At 47.9% G+C, this 19642-nt stretch overlaps 1 protein-coding gene across 2 annotated transcripts in view; it reads left to right on the top strand.

Annotated features, from left to right (window-relative positions):
* The window catches only part of SF3B3 (splicing factor 3b subunit 3), a 30263-nt gene extending 12713 nt beyond the window's left edge, over positions 1-17550 (top strand). For both annotated transcript variants that reach the window (XM_030026561.2, XM_030026563.2), the window contains exons 12-26: positions 2210-2361; positions 2783-2938; positions 3344-3499; positions 4206-4349; positions 5296-5418; positions 6905-7059; positions 8175-8349; positions 8975-9180; positions 10090-10246; positions 11645-11770; positions 12920-13132; positions 14088-14186; positions 14637-14780; positions 15500-15604; positions 16634-17550. In XM_030026561.2, coding sequence (XP_029882421.1) covers positions 2210-2361; positions 2783-2938; positions 3344-3499; positions 4206-4349; positions 5296-5418; positions 6905-7059; positions 8175-8349; positions 8975-9180; positions 10090-10246; positions 11645-11770; positions 12920-13132; positions 14088-14186; positions 14637-14780; positions 15500-15604; positions 16634-16774 — 2252 coding nt within the window. In that variant the 3' untranslated portion in view covers positions 16775-17550. The remainder of the gene's footprint in view (positions 1-2209; positions 2362-2782; positions 2939-3343; positions 3500-4205; positions 4350-5295; positions 5419-6904; positions 7060-8174; positions 8350-8974; positions 9181-10089; positions 10247-11644; positions 11771-12919; positions 13133-14087; positions 14187-14636; positions 14781-15499; positions 15605-16633) is intronic.
* Positions 17551-19642: the final 2092 nt, after the last annotated feature.

Genomic DNA, 19642 nt, shown 5'->3' on the forward strand with positions numbered 1-19642 from the left:
TCACTGACTTAATTCTGGTAAATCAAACCCTTTATTTCAAAAGCTCCAGCAGAGAGTCATTAAGCAACACTACTGGACTTCAAGCAAAAATGCACTTGTCACTATTACTGACACAGACTTAAAGGCACGCTGTAATATAACTGTAAGCCGGTGAAAAGAAAGAGCTAAAAAACTATTAAGAGGTAGGAATGAGTTTTCATTTAGAGTAGGACTAAGGGAATCTGTTTTGCTTTCAAATGGGAGTTCTTTGTCCTGCTCCAAATCACGTGGTTAAGTCTCCAGCTGGGACATGGTGGTTTATCATGAGAATGACAGCCCCCAGGGAGGAAGGCAGCAGCTCTCCAGAAGTTTGGAAAGCAACGATGGTCTTTGAAATGGAATTTTTAGAACATCCTGTCTACAGGATATTTATGAATCAAATGCTTAGCCTGTGAACTGCTAGAATCTCTGTTTAAAGAGATCGAGGAATTCTTGTAGACTTCTGGTGTTGAAAAATTCATGTAAGTTTGTAGGAGAAGCTTCTGTTCAGTGTAGAAAATAACCAGTATGTAATGGTGTACATCTTGCTGAACTCTTATATCTGCTGTTAACATTAGAGAAATTCTGTGAAGCCAAGTGTTAAAATAGTTGGCATTACTAATCAGTTTCTGTGTGCAGGTTCAGTTTTCTCATTTCCCAAGTGGACCTGCTCCTGTTCGTGGGGTTCAGGAGCTTGTTGGAGGTTATAGGCTGTGACCACTTAATAGAGTAGTAATGGAGTTTATGCCATAGACCACTGTTGGAATTGCTTTAATTATACAAAGCTCTTCAGTTTGATCAGAGCTGTGGTCTGTATACCAGATGTTGGAGGGAAGAATGATGTTTTTTTTCACTTGCATATTTTCAGCTGTATGTAAGAACTTTGTTAGAAACGTGACACAGCAGGTTTGGCAATGTCTGCCTCTAAACAGGGTGGATAATAAAAGGATCAGTTCCTGAAGTATTTGTTTCAGTTAACCCAGTTCAGTTTCTTTAAGCTGCTGCATAGTATTTGCTGGCATCCTGTATTCATTCCAGTGAGAGTTCTCTATTGTCTTTCTCTACTTAGAGAGTCATTAGCCGTTTCTCCATGTCTTCCACATTTGCACATTATGGAGAAAGTCTGCTCAAGGGCAAAAACTGTGACAGCTCTCTTACACCCTCACCTTTGTTAATAGTCTTGTGCTGTGGTGCATAAGTCTGAGCTTTGGGTTGAGTTGGGTTAAAATGGGGAATTTTTTCCTTTTAAGAAATAGCACTTGCATGACAACAGCAGCAGAAGTAGAATTGCTTCTCTGAGGCAATCTTACTTCACTGGGGCTCCTGGCTCCATTTCCCAACAGACTTAATTGTTTCTGTTGCTATTGTTACTCTGTTTTAATGAGACTTTCTTCCCCGCCTCTTTAATGCCTATCGCTTCTAGAGAATGAAAATGGACAGCAATAAATGGTGGCATTCCCTTTACCAAGTCCTACTACTTGTTTCCCTATTTCTAAATGAGCTCTTAAGACTATTTTGATTAGCATAGCTCTTGTCCAAGCTACTGGAATCTCCCAAGCTGTCCCCTTAGGAAGAAGCCAGTACTGGAGATAATAGTTGCAATACTGTCACTTATTCCAGTAGAAGTAAAGGTCAGTGTTTACTCTGTCTTAAAAACGTAATTGTTTCTCATCCCAGGAGACTGTACGGGTGGCTATATGAATGTAAGCTAGTTGAGCTTCTGGATGAGGGTAGAGCAGGCTAACCCTGACGTCCTCTGCTGTTTGCAGAGTCCGTGGTGCGGTTTCTGCAGACGGGTTCCATGTGTTCACATTATTGGAGTAGAGTATTTCATTTGACTTCACTGGGTGTTAAATCTGGATTCAGCTCCTCGTGTGAGGTGGGGCAAGTGTCTTAAAGTCTTCTAGACCTTGTGCTTCTTTGAAAAAAGTAGGCAGGAGTCCTGCTTGCCAGAATCCAGAGTATCATCATTTGGATCCCTGGCTCAGTCTTGCATTGTTTGGAGTCTAGCAGTGGCTGGCTTTTGGACAGTGTGTCCTAGAATGAACTTACACAATACTGTCAGCAGATGTAATTATCACAGGAATTCTGCTGAAGAGTAACTGCTAGACATCTGTCAGACTGCTAATTTTGTTGTGAAGCCTTGCATTTGTTTAATCAGCACCCTTTTTTCCCTGTCTCCCTTGACCAGATGAATTTGATGCCTATATCATTGTGTCCTTCGTAAATGCCACGCTGGTGCTGTCTATTGGAGAGACTGTAGAAGAAGTGACTGACTCTGGATTCCTGGGTACTACACCCACCTTGTCCTGCTCTCTTCTTGGTGATGATGCTTTGGTACAGGTAATGGAAAGCTGCTTCTGACATGTCTGCTTATGTCTGTCACTCTCTTGCTTATGTCTGCTTGCTGCCCGGCCGTGGTTTCTACAGTAGTGCAACGTATGTCATGTCTAAAGGTGTGGATTGGCAGAGAAAGACACTTGGCCTTTCCCGTTTTATATCCTGCTAAGTGAAACTGGACCAGCTGAAGATGGTCCTAATCTCCTTCAGTGCATGCTCGGTAGTCCCTTGCTGCAGTTCAAAGATGCAGTGCTTCCAGCTGGCGAGTGGCTTCATGCTAGTTCAGCCTGTTGCATAGCTAATGGACCACCACTGCCAGGAGCAGTGCTTGCCTTTGGCTTTTTCTGTGTCAGAACCACCAGTGAGATGGGAGTTGTGAAGGGATGGTAAATGCAGAATTTATGTGATCTTTTTTTTCCTTCAGGTTTATCCAGATGGGATCCGGCACATCCGAGCAGATAAGAGAGTAAATGAATGGAAGACACCGGGAAAGAAAACCATTGTAAAATGTGCTGTGAACCAGAGACAAGTAGTGATAGCGCTGACTGGAGGAGAACTGGTATACTTTGAGATGGACCCGGTATGTGTGTTGATGTTGTGAATGTGTTTGGAAGAGCAAGGCAGAGTATGGGGCATGCCAGAGGTTGATCAGACCTGCAGAAAAGCATTCTGTAGTGAAGCATCCTTCTAGATCGGATAGATCAAAGCCTTGCATATCTGGACTATGTCTGTCTGAGATGATTTAATGGCTAATTGAAGTCTCTGAAGTTCATAACTGAGGCTGAAAATTGTGTACCTATCCTATTGCTATTCTGGTTCTTCCAATTGTAGCTGAAATAAGGCTGTAAAGAAATGGTTTAAAAAAAATACAAAAAATCTAAAGCACATTTTTAAAAAAAAAGGCAGGGGGGAAGGTGTAGAGAGAGTTTGGTGCTGGTTTGCTGCATTGACTGGTTAATAAGTCTCTTGTGGTTTTGTGTCTCAGTCAGGACAGCTGAATGAGTACACAGAGAGAAAGGAGATGTCGGCTGATGTAGTTTGCATGAGCCTGGCCAATGTTCCTCCTGGGGAGCAGCGCTCCCGTTTCCTTGCTGTTGGGCTGGTGGACAACACTGTCAGAATTATTTCCCTTGACCCTTCGGTGAGTAGCTATGCTGTTTCTGCCTCTTCCATTGGCTTGAAGTATTCAGAAGGGTACCCCAGAGGTGGGCTGTGTCTGTCCAAGCTGTCTTTTTGTATTCAGGTGGATGACTAGGAATGAATAGCTTCCATGGCTTTTCTCTGCTGGTTGGGAGGAAGCACAGTCCTTGATCCTAACCTGCCTAACCTGTAAGATTCCCTTGTTTTATCTAGTCTTGCCCATACCTGGAAGTTCAGCTAATGAGATATGAAAGTGTTTTCTTTTTTTTGTTTTGTTTGGGGTTTTTTTTTTTTTTCTTTCCCCTGTCTCACTGTTTATGCCTGTACTATAGGTATGAGCAGACTCATTCTGCAAGCAGGTCAGCAACAAACCAGCATTATCATTCCTCTGCCTGCAACAGATGAGTGTTCAAAGGATGACTGAAGTAACATAAACTTTGCTCAAATCACTCCATGCTAAATAGCCGCAAACTGTGCTAGAACAGTTTGGAAGGATCCAGTTTATCTTCTCCAAATCCCAGGGCTGCAACCACTCTTGCTTGCCAAAATCCACAGAGCCAGTGTCTATTGTGACTTTTTTCTGTGCTGAATACTTCTTTATGGAGATTTAAAAGGGCATCTTTAAGCTCCTTAGATGGAGCTTGAATCCTCTCTTGCCATGCCAAGCTTTGCTAACTGGTGTGGTACCTCTTTTCTGTCTCTGACAGGATTGCTTACAGCCGCTGAGTATGCAGGCCCTTCCTGCACAGCCAGAGTCCCTGTGCATTGTGGAGATGGGTGGCACAGAGAAGCAGGATGAGCTGGGGGAGAGGGGCTCCATTGGCTTTCTGTACCTGAACATTGGACTGCAGGTGAGAGGTGCCTGCCTGGTTCTGACAGGTGTTTCTTGGTGAGCATTCGCTTGAAAGATGGATTGCTGCCATAGCCTTGTCATCATGCAGCGCAACACAAAGCCTTACTCTTCACTCCTTGTTACAACATGCTTAACAACTGTGACTGGGGAATTCACCATGTGACTTAGTAGAGGTGCAAGTTTCCCCATAGGTTCCTAGACTTAAGACTAGTCAAAAGACAGCATGTTGTCCTAGACTTCATGTAGGACAAATTGTGCTTTTCCCTTTCCAGAAGGAGGGCGTGTTCTAAAAAAAATTTCTGGGTGAAATGTTGGGCAGTTCTTTAGAAACTGCCTGTAGGGCAGAGTATCAAAGAAGTAACTACCCACAACCACAGGCTCTGCTCTAATAACTGCTGTTACACAGCTTTTTGTTGCATCCAGTACTGACTCTCTGATCTTTGACCAAACAAATGTTGTTTTGACAATTCAACATGTGGTAAAAATAATCAGAGCAGTCTAGGTTCTTTCACATGCCTCAAGTTTGATGTCAGAATGCAAGCTCTTTTTAAGCAGCATGAGTTTTTGGGTAAATGCTTTGTATCAAGAGGGATTAGGGTCTGGAATTGGCCCTCCAGGTTTTTCATGGCTTATGTGATGCACCAAACTTCTTGGTCTGTTTTTTGGCTCTTTTTTGGTTGTTTGGTTGTGGGGGGGTGGGGGTGGTGTGTGTTTGTTTGTTTTACGGTAATTCCTTTCTGCCCTACAGGGGTGTGCAGGAGCTATGCTTTTTAATATTAAGAGCCAATTTAGGTACAGTGTGGTTGTAGAAGAGAGCTGTACCGTTAGCTAGGAAAACAAACACCTAATTCTTCAGAAATTGCCTCTCTGTTTTGAATAATGGCTGTAGCTAGTTATTTTTTATCTGTAATCTTGATCTAACTCTTTGGTTTGCTAATGTCAAGAATGGTGTGCTGCTGCGAACTGTCCTGGATCCTGTTACTGGCGATCTTTCCGATACCAGGACCAGATACCTTGGCTCACGGCCTGTGAAACTCTTCCGAGTCCGAATGCAAGGCCAAGAGGCGGTAAGTGAGGCGAGCTCTCAGAGGGGTGCAGGTCCAGTCCCCAGATGCAGCATCCTGGTTTTCCTTTATTGGTGGGCAGGGTGGGGAAGCATCCTTGCAGCACAGCAGGACGCTCTGGGTAAGGGTGGGAAGTAGAATGACTTCATTATGGAGCTGCCTGGCTCGCAGCTTGCTCTTTCACAAACAGCCTTGCTCTTGTTGGTATTCTCCTTACTTCTTAGGAAGTAATGTGTTGTGCTTCCCTGCCTTCTTTGAACTAGGACTCGTCTGACCCGTAGGCTGTGTTTGCAGCATGTCTGGAGAGCTCTGAGCAGATTCTTGGGCTTAAAGACACTGGAACATCTCATCTTGCCTGCCTTGGTGCACAAGGACAGGAAGAGCCCCATGCAGAAATCTTACCCCTTGACTGCTTGATGCAGTTGATGGTTGTTTCCTGTGCATGTTGAGAATGGCTCAGCCAGGGGCTGGACAGCTGCCATGCATGGTTCAAGGAAAATATTTGCAGGATTTGGCGTAGAGGGAAGGATGTGTTTCATCAGAAGTGCCATTTCCAGCCCTTCTGATGTGGCACTGGGGAGACTAACCGCCCCCTGCTTGACTCATTTTTGGATGACACCTTCAGAGTTGAGAAATATTGCCGGTCAGCATAGGGGGCTGGATTTGGGAATGTGAGCTCTGCTTTAATGTTATGGTACACTGGGTGAGTGTCTTCAACTTGCTCCTGCCAGTCTGCCAGCTGTAACTTGGAGATGAGGTGCTTTGCAGCTCCAGCAGAGAATGCTATAGAATAGCTGAGTGCTTTTCTACTTTGAGACCAGTCTTGGTTCCTTGTCTTACAATATGGGGAGAAAAAACATACTGCTTATGGCCAGTCAGTGATGGGCTTGGAGTGGCCTGTGAGTGTTTCAGTGTAATTTCAGCTTTTGTTGCTCAGGCAGAAAGTAAGGTTGAACTGAAGTTGATTTAGCCACATGGGTAAAGCTGAAGAGTTTAGAAGTCCATCTGCTTCCTTTGTTTCCCTTAACTTGATTGAAAATAGGTTACTGAATATTTTTTTTTTTTAAAGGAAATTTCACTTAGATGCTGAATCAGAGTGTTATAGCATTTGGATTGTGACAAAGCAGTAAATATTTATTTTAAGTGACCTGTTCCCATTAGAACAGGCTATTGTTCAAAAAAAAAAAATATTTGTTGATCTTGGCTTTTACAGATAAAATAGTTTTTATTGCGCCTCAGTTTGAGTATCCGTTGTCTTGATAGTACTTTGAAGTTCCTCTTTGTGCCGTATGCAATTTACAGATAAAACTGTCCCTTGCAAGCAAGCCGTATCTCTGAAGGTATGCTCTGAGCTGGGTGGAGTCCACCCACAAGAATTCAGTTGTTCTAGTGGGTAAGAGTCTGGCACTGTACATTCGTTCATATTGCAAGGAGTGAGCTTGCCTCCATCCCCAGACCTGATAAATTTGCTATGTTGTCTGTTTCCCAGGTGCTGGCCATGTCAAGCCGTTCCTGGCTCAGTTATTCCTATCAGTCACGCTTCCACCTGACTCCTCTGTCCTACGAGACACTGGAGTTTGCATCTGGTTTTGCTTCTGAGCAGTGCCCAGAGGGCATTGTAGCCATCTCCACAAACACATTGAGGTGAGAACTGATCGGGGAACACAAATAGTTCTGGGCCGGGGTGCTAGGCAGATGGAGGGGTGATGAATTCTCACTAGACATTCAAAAGGAAAGAGTTAAAGTGACTTAACTGAAGAATTAAGGTCTTTTTGATGTTATATGATTATGGATAATGATTTGATAAAAACACTTGGATGGGTTTCAGAAAACAGACAGAATACAAGGATAGTTATGCTGTCAAAAAGAAATAGGGTGTGCTTCTCTGATTTGTATTTTCTAGCTTTTTAAAATAACAAGTGTAATTCAAGTTATCCTTAAATTCTCTGATCCTTAGAGAGGGAAGCTTTTAATAAATGTGAACCTATTGTATATTAGAATCTTGTGGTTTGTGATCTGAATTGGCTGCTTTGCAGAAAATAAGCCATGTGATTAAGAAATCAGAGGCATGACAGGGGTGTATTTGTTGCCTTTTTAAAGTTCAGCTTAGATATTAAAAAGATAAATGAAAATAATGGACCACAAATTCAGGAGCTTTGCTGTATGCACTTGAACAGGCACTTTTTTCATATCTGTCCTCATTGAAATATTACAGCATTCATTGCTTTTAAAGGAGTCATTCTTTCTGGAGAGACTTGCGGTTTTTAGTCACCAAATGCCAGAAGAACTGGCATTTCAGCTGGCAAGTCACAGGAAGAAAGAATTGGCATTGCATTTTTCATACTGTTTTAACTAAAGTGCCTCTGAGGGGCATTTGATTACGTGTCAGAGTCTGTGTCACATTTAGATTCAGATGATGTGTTCCCCAAATGTGTACTTTCCTTCTTCCGTGGGCTCTTTGTTCCTCTCGGGATAGACTTACTTCAGCACCACTCAGAACACACCCTGGGACAGTGAGACCCCTCAAGTCAAGGACCTCACACTGCAGAGCACACCTGTCCCACAGCATAGGCTCCCATTGAGGATGCTAGTTTTGCTCTGCTCTCTGGAGCTGTTTGCTAGTTGCTCTCTGGCCCAAGAAAGGTGCTGCTTGTCTCCAGCACTAGCCAGTTGCACAGACGTAAAGCTCAACTCGTTTTGTTCTCTTGGACAGTTGCTTTCAGACCTTGTTCAATACGTGTCATATCTTTGTCCCCCAGGATTTTGGCACTGGAGAAGCTGGGGGCAGTCTTCAACCAGGTTGCCTTCCCGTTGCAGTACACACCCCGAAAATTTGTCATTCACCCAGAGAGCAACAACCTGATCATCATTGAGACAGACCACAACGCTTACACTGAGGCCACCAAGGCACAGAGGAAGCAGCAAATGGCTGAGGTAATTGGGGTGGGGGACAGGTACACGCATCCGTTCCCAGGAAGGGACTTCTGCAGCTGGAAATTCCTCCCTGCTCACTAGCTCCCAGCTGCCATTGCCTGCAAGTTTTTGTGCCCTGTGTGAAGGCAGGGGCTGAAAGGAGTGAAGATCTGCCTCAAAACACAAATTTCAGCCAAATACACTACTTCCCAATGCTCCTTTCTTTGCATGTTTTTGTGGCAGGCTTTAAGAACCACGTATTGAAGGACAGTTATGCTTGTGTAACACTGTTTTCTGGGTTTTCTGTGACGGTTTGAGGATGTTTGGATTTCAGTAGGTTATTTTATTCTTCATGTTGTTTCCAGAGTTGTTGATTTGGAGAAATAGCTTCCCAGACAACTGCCCCTTGGGCAGGACAGAGCTGACACTGCTGTGCTCTGAGCTGCAGAGGCTGCCTTGGGAATAAGCTCAGGTTGGGTGGAAGCTTTGGGATTTGGTGGCTTTTATGTCTTCACAGGCAGTACCTTGCCCTGAAAGACCTGGGCTTAAGGGAAACAGGGAGGCTAGATTCTATGCACAGCATCAGCATGTCTGGAAAGGAAATCCACTGACCTGTTCTTTTCTCCTGTCCTTTAATGTGCTGTAGGAAATGGTGGAGGCTGCAGGTGAAGATGAGAGGGAGTTGGCTGCAGAGATGGCTGCAGCCTTTCTGAATGAGAATCTTCCTGAGTCCATCTTTGGTGCTCCCAAGGCAGGGAATGGACAGTGGGCCTCTGTCATCAGGGTGATGAACCCCATCCAGGGAAATACGTTAGATCTGGTCCAGCTAGAGCAGAATGAAGCTGCCTTCAGGTAAGAAGCAGTGCCAGATGCAGCAAGAGTCTCTGCTTGTGATGGGTCTTGCATGGTTTTATCCTTCTTTTGCTCAGCTGTTACTGAATTGAAATCCAAATGCAGCATGTTATCAAGAGACTGGCTTGAAAATCCAGAAGTGATTGCCACATGCTTAAAGCTTTGTCTGGCCTTTCCTTCCCTTCCCACCCTGATCTGTCTGCATGTGACACTAAAAGCTGGGGCTCCAGATGTGTTTGTTGGACCCCAGTGCTGAAAGAACAACATGGGGATATAAATGACAGATAAGAGAGCTGGGAACAAGAGAATGTGCTGCTATCTTTCACTTCCCCTTCTCATCCAGATAAACTGAGCATAGATTAAATGGAAAGGAAGTGTTAGAGGGACTGGAGGGGAAGACCAACGCAGGAATAGCGAGTGCCTCAGCAGGTGGAGTTAGGTCATGCTGGTCCAAAAGGCTGACTCTGTCCTGTTTTGTCCAGGATTCCCAACCTGGATGAGCTAGGCACTGGACAGGAAATAACACTGGAAGATGAGGAAAGTTATATGTACATGTCCAGATTGAAACAGCCTTTGGAAAAGAGCGTCCAGTGGAGCTTAGTGCATGGCTAGGCAGTGTCCAGCCTGTGAAAGCATAAAACCAGTGCTTTGGGAATGTGACAGCTAGAGCATATTGGGATTTTTTTTTTTTTTTTTTTTATTTAATGGGGAGTGTGGAGAAATCTGTGTTAAACATTTCTGCGGGGAAGAAAAATGACCTCTGAAAATGAAATGTCAGTGCTGGAACGTTGGGCTCCTGAATCTCTGCCTGGCTTGGTGCAAGTTATGCTGTCAGGGAATCCAGTCAGTGTGTGGCGTTCGTTTGTGTCGTGATCACACTGATCTCCTGGCATGTCTTGTCATCCCCAGTGTGGCTGTGTGCCGGTTCTCCAATACTGGTGATGAGTGGTACGTGCTGGTGGGTGTCGCCAAGGACCTGATTCTGAACCCACGCTCGGTTGCTGGGGGATTTGTCTACACGTACAAGCTGGTTAATAGTGGTGAGAAGCTGGAGTTTCTGCACAAGGTGAGAGGGATGACTGCATCATTTACAGGCAGAGTCTTGGAATAGCTGTTACTTCACCCTGAAGGCTATAGTGATACTGCAGTACTCAGTGAATCCCAGGCAAGGTCATCATGCTGATGTTACACACTGGAAGCAGCCTTGGGGAAAATAAGTTGCCTCCTCCAAAATCATTTGGGACACCTTTCGCAGAGCTGAGGATTGAGCACAGATCTCCTGAGAGTCCCAGTCCTTTGCCTTAGCCATAGTCCTATCCATCTAATAGGGTAAATGGAAAGGAGCAGTGTTTTTCGTGCTCCTGTTGCGGGGGGAGAGAAACAGCTCTGTTTCCTTTTTGGAATATGAGCTCAGAGAGCTGCTCTGAGCACTTGTTTACAAAGTGAATTCATACTTGGGTCACTTGAGCCCTGGTGCTAAGGCTCTCAGTCCTTGGCTTGCCACATGAAGCTGGTGTGAGCTGTCATCTTTCCTCTGCTGCTGTTTTGGTTGTGTGTAGAAATGATTAGTCGCCTAGTGACCAACTTGCTTGACGGGTCTCTGGGGCTTTAGCGAGGGTTTCAGCAGAACTCTGTTAAAACAAAATTCTGTTCTTCCCACGTGCTTCCAGCATGGCTGAGATTTGAGCAGATGAGCACATGGAAAGGAATCTTGTGGCTTATTCACTTCCTACGGTCCTGATGCAGTGAGTGGGTTCTGTCCTGGACCAGGGCCTTTTCTGGTGCCACTGAACACCCACTTGGAAGTTGACAGAGCTGATGATGTGAAATAACTTCTCTTAGCCAGTGCAACCAAGCTGGGAACACTGTAACTGGAAGCTCTCTACGTGTTCCCGTTCTCTGCTGTGGCTGGTCCTTTTGGATTGATTAGTGGTGGGAGATATTTCAGCCCTGTCTGAGTTACTGGAATTGTGGGCACGCTCAGATGTAACGTTTCTTCAGTGGCAGCTTCAGGGCATCTATGGCAGATGGCTGAATTAGATTCATGCCTTTTTTTTAAAAACAGAGAATCTGGATGGATTTGGGCAAAGCATAAAATCTTTCTGTTGGGGATAAAGCAAAACTATGAACCAAGGCAACAAGATCCTTGCCTGCTTTTGCTGCCTGCCTAGCATGGGTTCTTAACAGCAGTCCTACACACTTCAGTTAAGGTGCACTGCTGGCGGTGTCTGTGTAGTACCCAGAGCTCTGTTAGTACCGTGTGTGGTATGTGCTGCTGTTGAAAGGCCTACAGAGGACTGACCTGTTGCCCCTCATGTAGAAGATTGTGGTTAGCCTTTTACATTGAAAGCCTTGGCACAGGCCAAGGAGCTTCAACCGAACCACTAGCTGAATCCATTCTGAAGCTTGGTGTAAGGTTAGCTCTGTTAGTGGGGGTCTCACAGTCTTCCTCTTACCTCTCTAGACCCCTGTGGAGGAGGTTCCTGCAGCCATTGCTCCGTTCCAAGGTAGAGTCTTAATTGGAGTTGGAAAGCTCTTGCGTGTATATGACCTGGGCAAGAAGAAACTGCTTCGGAAGTGTGAGAATAAGGTACTGGCTTTTGTTCTTCACCAGAGCTGTTAATTTGGAGTGAGTGATGCTTTGTGGCAGGATTGAAACAAGGGTTTAGCTGCTACTCCAGCCCAATGTGTCTGTGCACTTGGACCTCGGAGCTGTATCTGTGCCTTGCCGGTGTGCGCTGGGTGCACGCATCCAGAGCAGTGTTGGCAGCTCTGGCTGGACTGGGCTGTTGTGCTGCCCCTCTGCACCCTAAGCATGCATCACTTTCCCGTTGCCATTCAGATGCAGTGTTGCAGGTTCCTTTTAGTACCAGCTCAATGCGGGCTGTTAATGGACCTGTGCAGAAGTTTCACAAGCCTGTACAGGCCATGCCTTTGGCCTCTGCTGCAAATGTGAGAGGTCTTATCCAGATACAAAATGACAACTGCTGGAAATGTTTGCTTAGGTGATCAGCAGGCTGGGGACAGAAGTTGGAGGGTGCATATGAGCACTTCTTCAGATCCTCAGAATTTTGAAAAGGGGATTTTCTCCTTGAAGTAGATGGTCCTTCTTGCAGAGCACCTGTGGTACTTTAGGAAAAGAAATTGCAGGGCATGGTTTTCTAAGTCTTAATTGCCTGCTCCTCCCTCTCTCATGCAAGCTGCAGAACCTGTGGCAGTTGCTCACTACTGCACAAAGGAACTCCAGCAAGCTCACAGGCAGACTGGCAACTTGTAGGGACATGGGTTTTTTGTGTGTTGGGTGTTTTTGGTTTTGTTTTGGTTTGGTTTTTTTTCGTAAAATACGACTCATGAAAAATTGAAGCTTTCCTTCTTGGGTTGTTTCATGATCACAGTAGTTGAGGGGATGCTGAAGCGATGCCTGCTTTTGCATGACTGTCGCTCGCATCTCAGTTTATAGGCTCACCAGCAGTGCTTGTTCTCTGGACATCACTTGTATTCAGCAGGCTGAGAATGATGTGTGGTGGATGTTAGGTTGCAAGGTCCTGTATTGACAGCATGTTTAGATTGGGGCTGTATTATGCCAGAAATGAGAGGTAGTTTTGGAAGGAATGGTGGGAAATGGGAAGTGAGCCATAGTTTACAGGGGGAAATAGTGTTTCAGTTGGAGTAAGGTAGAGTTAATGGGTTATAATTCCCTGTTTGAAGCACTCAGGTTTTGTTCTTTCTCTCTCAAAAGCACATTGCTAACTACATCTGTGGGATCCAAACTATTGGGCACAGAGTGATTGTTTCAGACGTTCAGGAGAGTTTCATCTGGGTGCGCTACAAAAGGAATGAGAACCAGCTCATCATCTTTGCTGATGACACTTATCCCCGGTGGGTTACTACAGCAACTCTCCTGGATTATGACACTGTGGCTGGAGCAGACAAGTTTGGCAACATCTGTGTGGTGAGTGTGCCTCAGAGAAGTGGGGCTTTTTGGACACGGCATATTTTTCCTTAAAACATCCGTGATTTGTCTTAAAAGAACAAGAATCTGTGCTTAGCTGGAGACAACGCCCTGTACCATTCACTTGTTTTTACGGCATGACTAGCTGTCATCATAGTGGACGGCTGCAGTTTATCGGTTTGTTAATTGAAGCAAACAAGTTAAAGCATTAGCAGGTCAAAAAACATATTTCTGAAGAATTCAATAACTTGTGTTGAAACTGCCCCCAAACCTGCTGTGCATAAGCCTTCAAATGAAGCTTGTGACTGTGAAAGGGCACATGAGAACTTGCATCAGGGTTATCACTCTTACTTTCCCTGGCTAAACCTCATTGCTGGCATTTAGCTTTCTCTGTCACTTCCCCTCGAAAGTTGGCTTTGTCAGTGCTGACACTTCCCCACTTGGCTGGATTTCAGCAGGGGAGGAGGAAAGAATAGATGGTCTTTCTGCCAGAGCTTTGATCTCTTTCTGAAGCGTGCTTGGGTGCTTTGGAGTGCAGTTCAGCAAGTGTCAGACAGTGTGCCTGCAGGATTTGGCTGACGCACACAAAACAATCCTCTTTGGTTTTCCTGCCCCACATCCATCAAACTGTTTCTTTAGTGGAACCACCTTTGAACCACCTTCAGACCATTTTTGACAATACCTCCCAGGGTGATCTGCAAGTGCCAGGCCATGCAGAGGCCGGTCATGAGGTGTCCTGCCCATGTTTTTGAGTGATGGGCCATCAGTCCCGACAACATGGTTGTCACTTAACTCTAAAAACCTTGATTGGAGGGGTAAATGGATGATTTTGCTGTAAGTGTAAAGTGATTCTTGTAGAGTCCATAAAAGCAGCCTTTCAAAGACCACAAGGATTCTCCAGAGATAATGTGCTGCTCCTGCAGCTTGTTGACTCTTTCTTCCTCTTTCAACACAGGTGAGATTGCCTCCCAACACCAATGATGAGGTAGATGAGGATCCCACAGGCAACAAAGCTCTCTGGGACAGGGGGCTTCTTAATGGAGCATCGCAGAAGGTAATGCTTCATGGGAATCACGTGGTTATTGTGGGAAGAGAGGATGCTGCTTTTCTGTGAAGTCCTCTGCAGTGTTGTCCAGGAGATGAATTGGCAGTTCTGCTCCTACACATCTACCATGCTGCGGGTGATCGGTTTTCCCTGTCACTGGGAGCCAAATTCAGTTTCTGAAATCACAGCCGATGCCTATTGAGTGATGTTTGATTGAGGCAGCATGCTCATTTTCTTTTCCTGCTTTCCCTCATCACTTGCATCTGTTTGTCCAGCTCAAGAGGGTAACTCTGTGGCATGCTGAGTTTTGCCATCTGGTCACAGGTGGAAGGCACTTCCTCTTCAGAAAGGTGTTTCAGAACTAGCAGGTGGCCGAATTCATTCTGCTTTCCTGTCTTAAGCCTTTTGATGCTTTTATATAAGCTAAAGAAAAAACATGCTTCTGTGTTTGACTTTCAGGCTGAAGTGATTATGAATTACCATGTGGGAGAGACGGTGCTTTCCTTACAGAAGACCACGCTGATCCCAGGAGGCTCTGAATCTCTTGTCTATACCACCTTATCGGGGGGGATAGGAATCTTGGTCCCTTTTACTTCCCATGAGGTAAGCAAGGCCCATCATTATGCTGCAGAGTTGTTGCTTTTCTGTGCGCTCCTCCCCAGCCAGTATATTAGTGTGCTTCATCCCTTGAGGGTAACTCTAGGGCTCTGCAGTGTGTGAAAACCTGGGCTGCAGGAAAGCCTGTGGCTGCGGGATGGGCTCCGATGCAAAGGGGAAGAGAAGGAGCTCGTTAACTCCTCCTTCTGCATTGGTTCTGTGAAGAGTTGAGAGCTTTTGTTGTTGCACTGCTGTTCTAAATCTGTTCGTGCTCCAGAGGAGCTCTTGGGTGATTTAGTGTCTCTGAGGAGGGATCCTTTGGCATGCTTTGTGTATCCTGTAAACTATTGATCAGGCACTGACACTTCAAGTCCTAAAGAATGGTATTCTCGTCTCTGTTTGCTGTGGCCTCCTGGAGCAGCGGATGCCAAGACATTTACTCCTTGAGCTGCACCTCTGTGCTGCACAGCTGCTTATGCTCCAATTCTTGGGAGGCTGACCCTGGCCAAGGTGGCACAGTTGGCTGCTTGGCTCTGCCGTGGGTGCTCCCAGGGTGGAATTGGTGAGGGGGTGACCGTGGCTGCCATGTGCAGGGCTGCTCTAGCAGGACCTGGTAATGGCAGTGTTTCAGGCAGCGCAGGAGCACCTGGCTGATGGGTGCCTTACCTTGCCAGTGGCATTGACGTGTAGCAAACGGTTCTCTTAGCGATTCTTAATCTCCCCAGGATCACGACTTCTTCCAGCATGTGGAAATGCACTTAAGGTCTGAGCATCCTCCTCTCTGTGGACGTGACCATCTCAGTTTCCGCTCCTACTACTTCCCAGTGAAGGTAGGTCTGAGTATTTAGGATCAGCTAGTCATGGGGGTGCGGAGACTTGCTCTGGGACATGGAAGTGCTTTGAGGCCTGGCAGAAGCAAGTCACGGTTGCTGTTCAGTGGGGGAATACTTGGGCAATGTAAACCATAGCTTGTGTAGTGACTGTGGCAGGAACTGAAGCTAGTGCTTGAATAGCACTCTGTAAGGAGAGCAGCGCTTAGCACTTAATACTGTGTTTGTTTTTGGTTTCTAAACCCTTGTAATGAGCCTTCTGAGGGCTGGTCTTGAGACCCAAGCCCAGCGGTGGTGTTGCTGCGCTTCTCTGCTTGCCACAGCATCTCCTTTTTCCATCAGGAGAAGAAACATTACATAGCTGTTTGCGTAGCGAGGTCAAACTGGGTATTGCCTTGGGGATGTGTTTTTTTCTGCCACCACTGAAAAGGGAAATCTGATAAGAAACGGCTGTTCCTGCCTATTTCTGCTTTTGAGGAGCTGTGTGTGAAGCTGTCGACTGCTAAATGCTGTGACCGGAAGTGTCCACAGTACTGGACCAGAGTTAAATATGTGGTAACTACTACCAGAGTAACGTATGTACTGTCAGTCAGAAAACTGTTCCAGCAGCTGAAGCTGTCCAAGTGCAGCAGGTGTTCTTGTTCTTGATGAGCTTGATGCAGCATGCACAATTAAAAGATGTCTCTCATCTGGCTGAAGATGCCCTTTAGTCTATCTTTTGCAGTCTCCCCTCAGCTTTTGCAGCACAGTGTTTGGACCAGAGTCGGATCTGTTGTCTTCTCCCTTGTGTGATTCTTCAGCTGCACCCAGGTTTTTTGGGTTTCTCCTTCATTAATCAAGCTGACCAGTAATTAATTTGATGCTAACTGCTACTATTCAGCAGATGAGGTCACCAAGCATGGTCTTGTTTCCAGGACAGGATTAAGAAGCTCCTGGGAACAAACTGTTTGTTGCCATTTTTGCCTGTTTAGGCAGGGTTCAGTGCCTCTGTGTTGTGTGGATTCAATGCTCTCCTCCTTGCCCCTCCAGAATGTGATCGATGGGGACCTGTGTGAGCAGTTCAACTCCATGGAGCCTAACAAACAGAAGAATGTGGCCGAAGAGCTGGACCGGACCCCACCCGAGGTGTCCAAGAAGCTGGAAGACATCCGCACGCGCTATGCTTTCTGAGCGGCAGCTGGCAGGAGCAGAGCTGCTCGCTGGGCACCTATGGATGCTCTTCCAAGCACAGTTGGGAGGAGGAATGTGTGCTGCTTTTCCCTTTTTAAATATTGGTTTGCTCCTCTTGGTTTATGTTTCAAAGTAACGTGACTCCAGTAAATACAGTATCAGGTATTAGGTCTCCCAACACATCCCGCTGCTTATGTGAAGGCTCCTGACGTTCTGGCTTCCAGCCACAGGTTCCCTCTTGGGAAGTGCCTGAGGAAGGACGCAGACTGACCCTCAGCCCCATCTCCTTGGCCCCCCTTTAGGATGGGGGAGCCTGAGGGTGTCTTGTGCTGGGCTTGCAGAAAGCCCTGTAGGGCAGATACAGCTGAGCCTTTGTAGGATCAAGTGGGTTTTGCAATTTCCCGGCTTTTTGGTCAAGGAAAGAGCTGTGGCGTGACTCAGGATTGCCAAGCTCCTTTTAGTAGTCGGTGGCGAGAAGCTCTGGGCTTCCACCAGTCCTGGGAGCAGCCAGTGGGAAGCCTGGCTGTGCGGGGGGCATAACTGTCACACTTGTCTTGAACGTTTTCTTCTGAATTGCAAGGGGTTTTTGGACTCACCGTTTCTGACTGTTTTCCCTGTAAATAGAGTTTTGTACAATGTTGACTCTCTTGGGGGTGGGGAAGAGTGAGGCCTGAGTCTGGGACTTGATTTGTTTCATAATAACTTTGGCAAGAACAGTGTCTCCAAGCTGTGACTGTGAGCAGCACATGAAGAATAAAAGCCTGTTTTTTTAACTAGCCTGACTCTGGGGCTCCTCTCCTTTGCAGCAGCTGTTGCTGACCTGTCGGGAGCAGGAGGGGTGGAGGAGGACAGAAACGTGCACACCCTGAACCCTGTGCCCTGCGTGGATGCCGGAGCTGTGCTGCGGCCCTGCAGGTGTTGGCCTGTAAGCCCCTCTCTGCCCCCACTTCCCTCCCTGCTCTGCCTGGAGCTGGCCCCAAGCCTGGCAGTGTGTCCCGCAGCTGGAGCCGCCGGTCTACCCTGGGACACACACAAAGCAGGGGTACGTGGAAAAAAAGGGTGGGAGGGAAGGTTCTTTCCCCCAGCTACTGTTTCTCCATCCCTTCCAGGGCATGGCTGCGCTTCAAGGCTCCTTCTCTTGCCCTGCGAAGCAGCTGCAGTTCTGGGAGGAGCAGCTGGCTGCCAGGAGGCTGGAGGAAGGTGTTTCTCCCCGCTGCCCGCTAGCTGGCTGCGAAGGCTCGCAGCCGGAGCTCGCCCACGCAGCAGGTGCTTCCCAGTCTTGCCTCCAGCCTCAGCTTTGGTCCCTGGCTTAAATCCTGCCACTGGGTCTGTCTCTGCCGAGCTGGAGACCTCGATGCCTGGCATCCGACGAAGGGGCCCTGGACTCCTCCCTGCCCTGGGCTCAGAAAGGCAGGTTGCCCCCGGCCCAGTGTGACGCACTCGCATCGAACAGGCTCCGGGTTCCTCCTCTGGCACGTGTGCTGTGCGGGGGCGAGGGTGAACATGCGCCCTTCTGGCCTGTCCTTTGCACCCCTCTCCTGCTTCCGCTTGTTGCTACAGGTTTGTGTTGGCAGGGGCTTAACCCAGGGCTGCACCCGTTGGTTGCCATGTGGCACCCAGCCACTGCTGCTTGCCCCACCCATCTGCCTGGGGGTGAAGGGCTTTGTGCTCCAGCTGCCTCAGGGGAGCGGTGAATAGGTTGAGCTGAACTTGGTGGAGTCCAGCAAATGGCTTGTCAGGGACGTGGGGTGCCCACCCAGTGCTCCCCGCGTTCACCATCCCCTTGTCCTCCCCTGTGGTGTGATGCCCGCTCTGGCTCAGGGACCACTTCCAGGAGAGCTCCGCCAGCACTTGGCCATCGGTGTCTTGGTAGTCCTAAGGGTGAAATCGCAGCTGGGGGTCTCGGGGTGTTCCCAAACTGGTTCCAAGCACAAGGTTTTGCTTCCTTGGCCGGGCCTGCCTAAATAACCTGTCTCTAGCACAAGGCAAAGTCAGGGAGGGACTGAGCCCCAACCTGGAGGAGCAGGTGGGCTGCCCTGGGAGGTGGCTGAGCTCCCAGACCCCCTTTGCCTGGGGGGCTCCAAGCTGGGGCCGCACCTGGCTCCTAGCGAGGGCTTGCCCCTGCCCCTGGGCCCCTGCAGCAGCAGGGTGCTGGGCTCCTGCTGACGTGTGGGAGCAAAGCTCGTGGGGCCGGTGCCGTGTGCCGGCGGCTGTTTGCCTTGGGCTCGCATCAGCGGTGATTTCCAGCCTGGCGAAGCCAAGGAGGGCAAACCGCCTCCAGCACCGTGCTGCGCAGCTCCACGCTTTCCCTTCTCTTCCTCACCCCATCCTGGCTGCCAAGCTGATGACTACGTGGGCAGGGAATGCTATTAAATGGCTTCCTCCTAAGGCCCGCAGCAGATGAGGGTAAAATCCCTGCGGACACCTTGGTGAGGAGCTGAACCAACTCCTTCCCCTGCCTGGAGCTGAACGTCTTGCCCCCAGCCTGGAGCTGGGAAGGGGGTAAAGGCTGTGCCTAGGAGCTGGCCAGGGCCGGGTGGAAGCTTGGCAGGAGAGCGGCTGTGGCCCTGACTCCATGCCAGGGGAATCCCAGCGCGCTCTCCTCGCATGCAGAAGTGCATTCCTTCCCACGCGTTTCCCTGGGAGCGCTGACCCCGCTCTTTGATAGCTGGTTTCTCTCGCCGACCCCTTGGACGCCTGGCAGCCCCCAGCACCGAGGCAGCCAGCTCTCCCAAGGGGCTCTTTAGGGCGGTGGCGGCAGGGGGAGGAGGACGGTGTCTCGTGTCCCCCGTCCCCTGCTCCTGGCGGGGGTTCAGCCCCAAAGCATCCTGAGAAGACGGCGTGGGCTTGGGCCAAAGGGAGGGGGAG

Source organism: Aquila chrysaetos, chromosome 9 (genome assembly GCF_900496995.4).
Source record: "Aquila chrysaetos chrysaetos chromosome 9, bAquChr1.4, whole genome shotgun sequence".
NCBI classification, from domain to species: Eukaryota; Metazoa; Chordata; class Aves; order Accipitriformes; family Accipitridae; genus Aquila; species Aquila chrysaetos.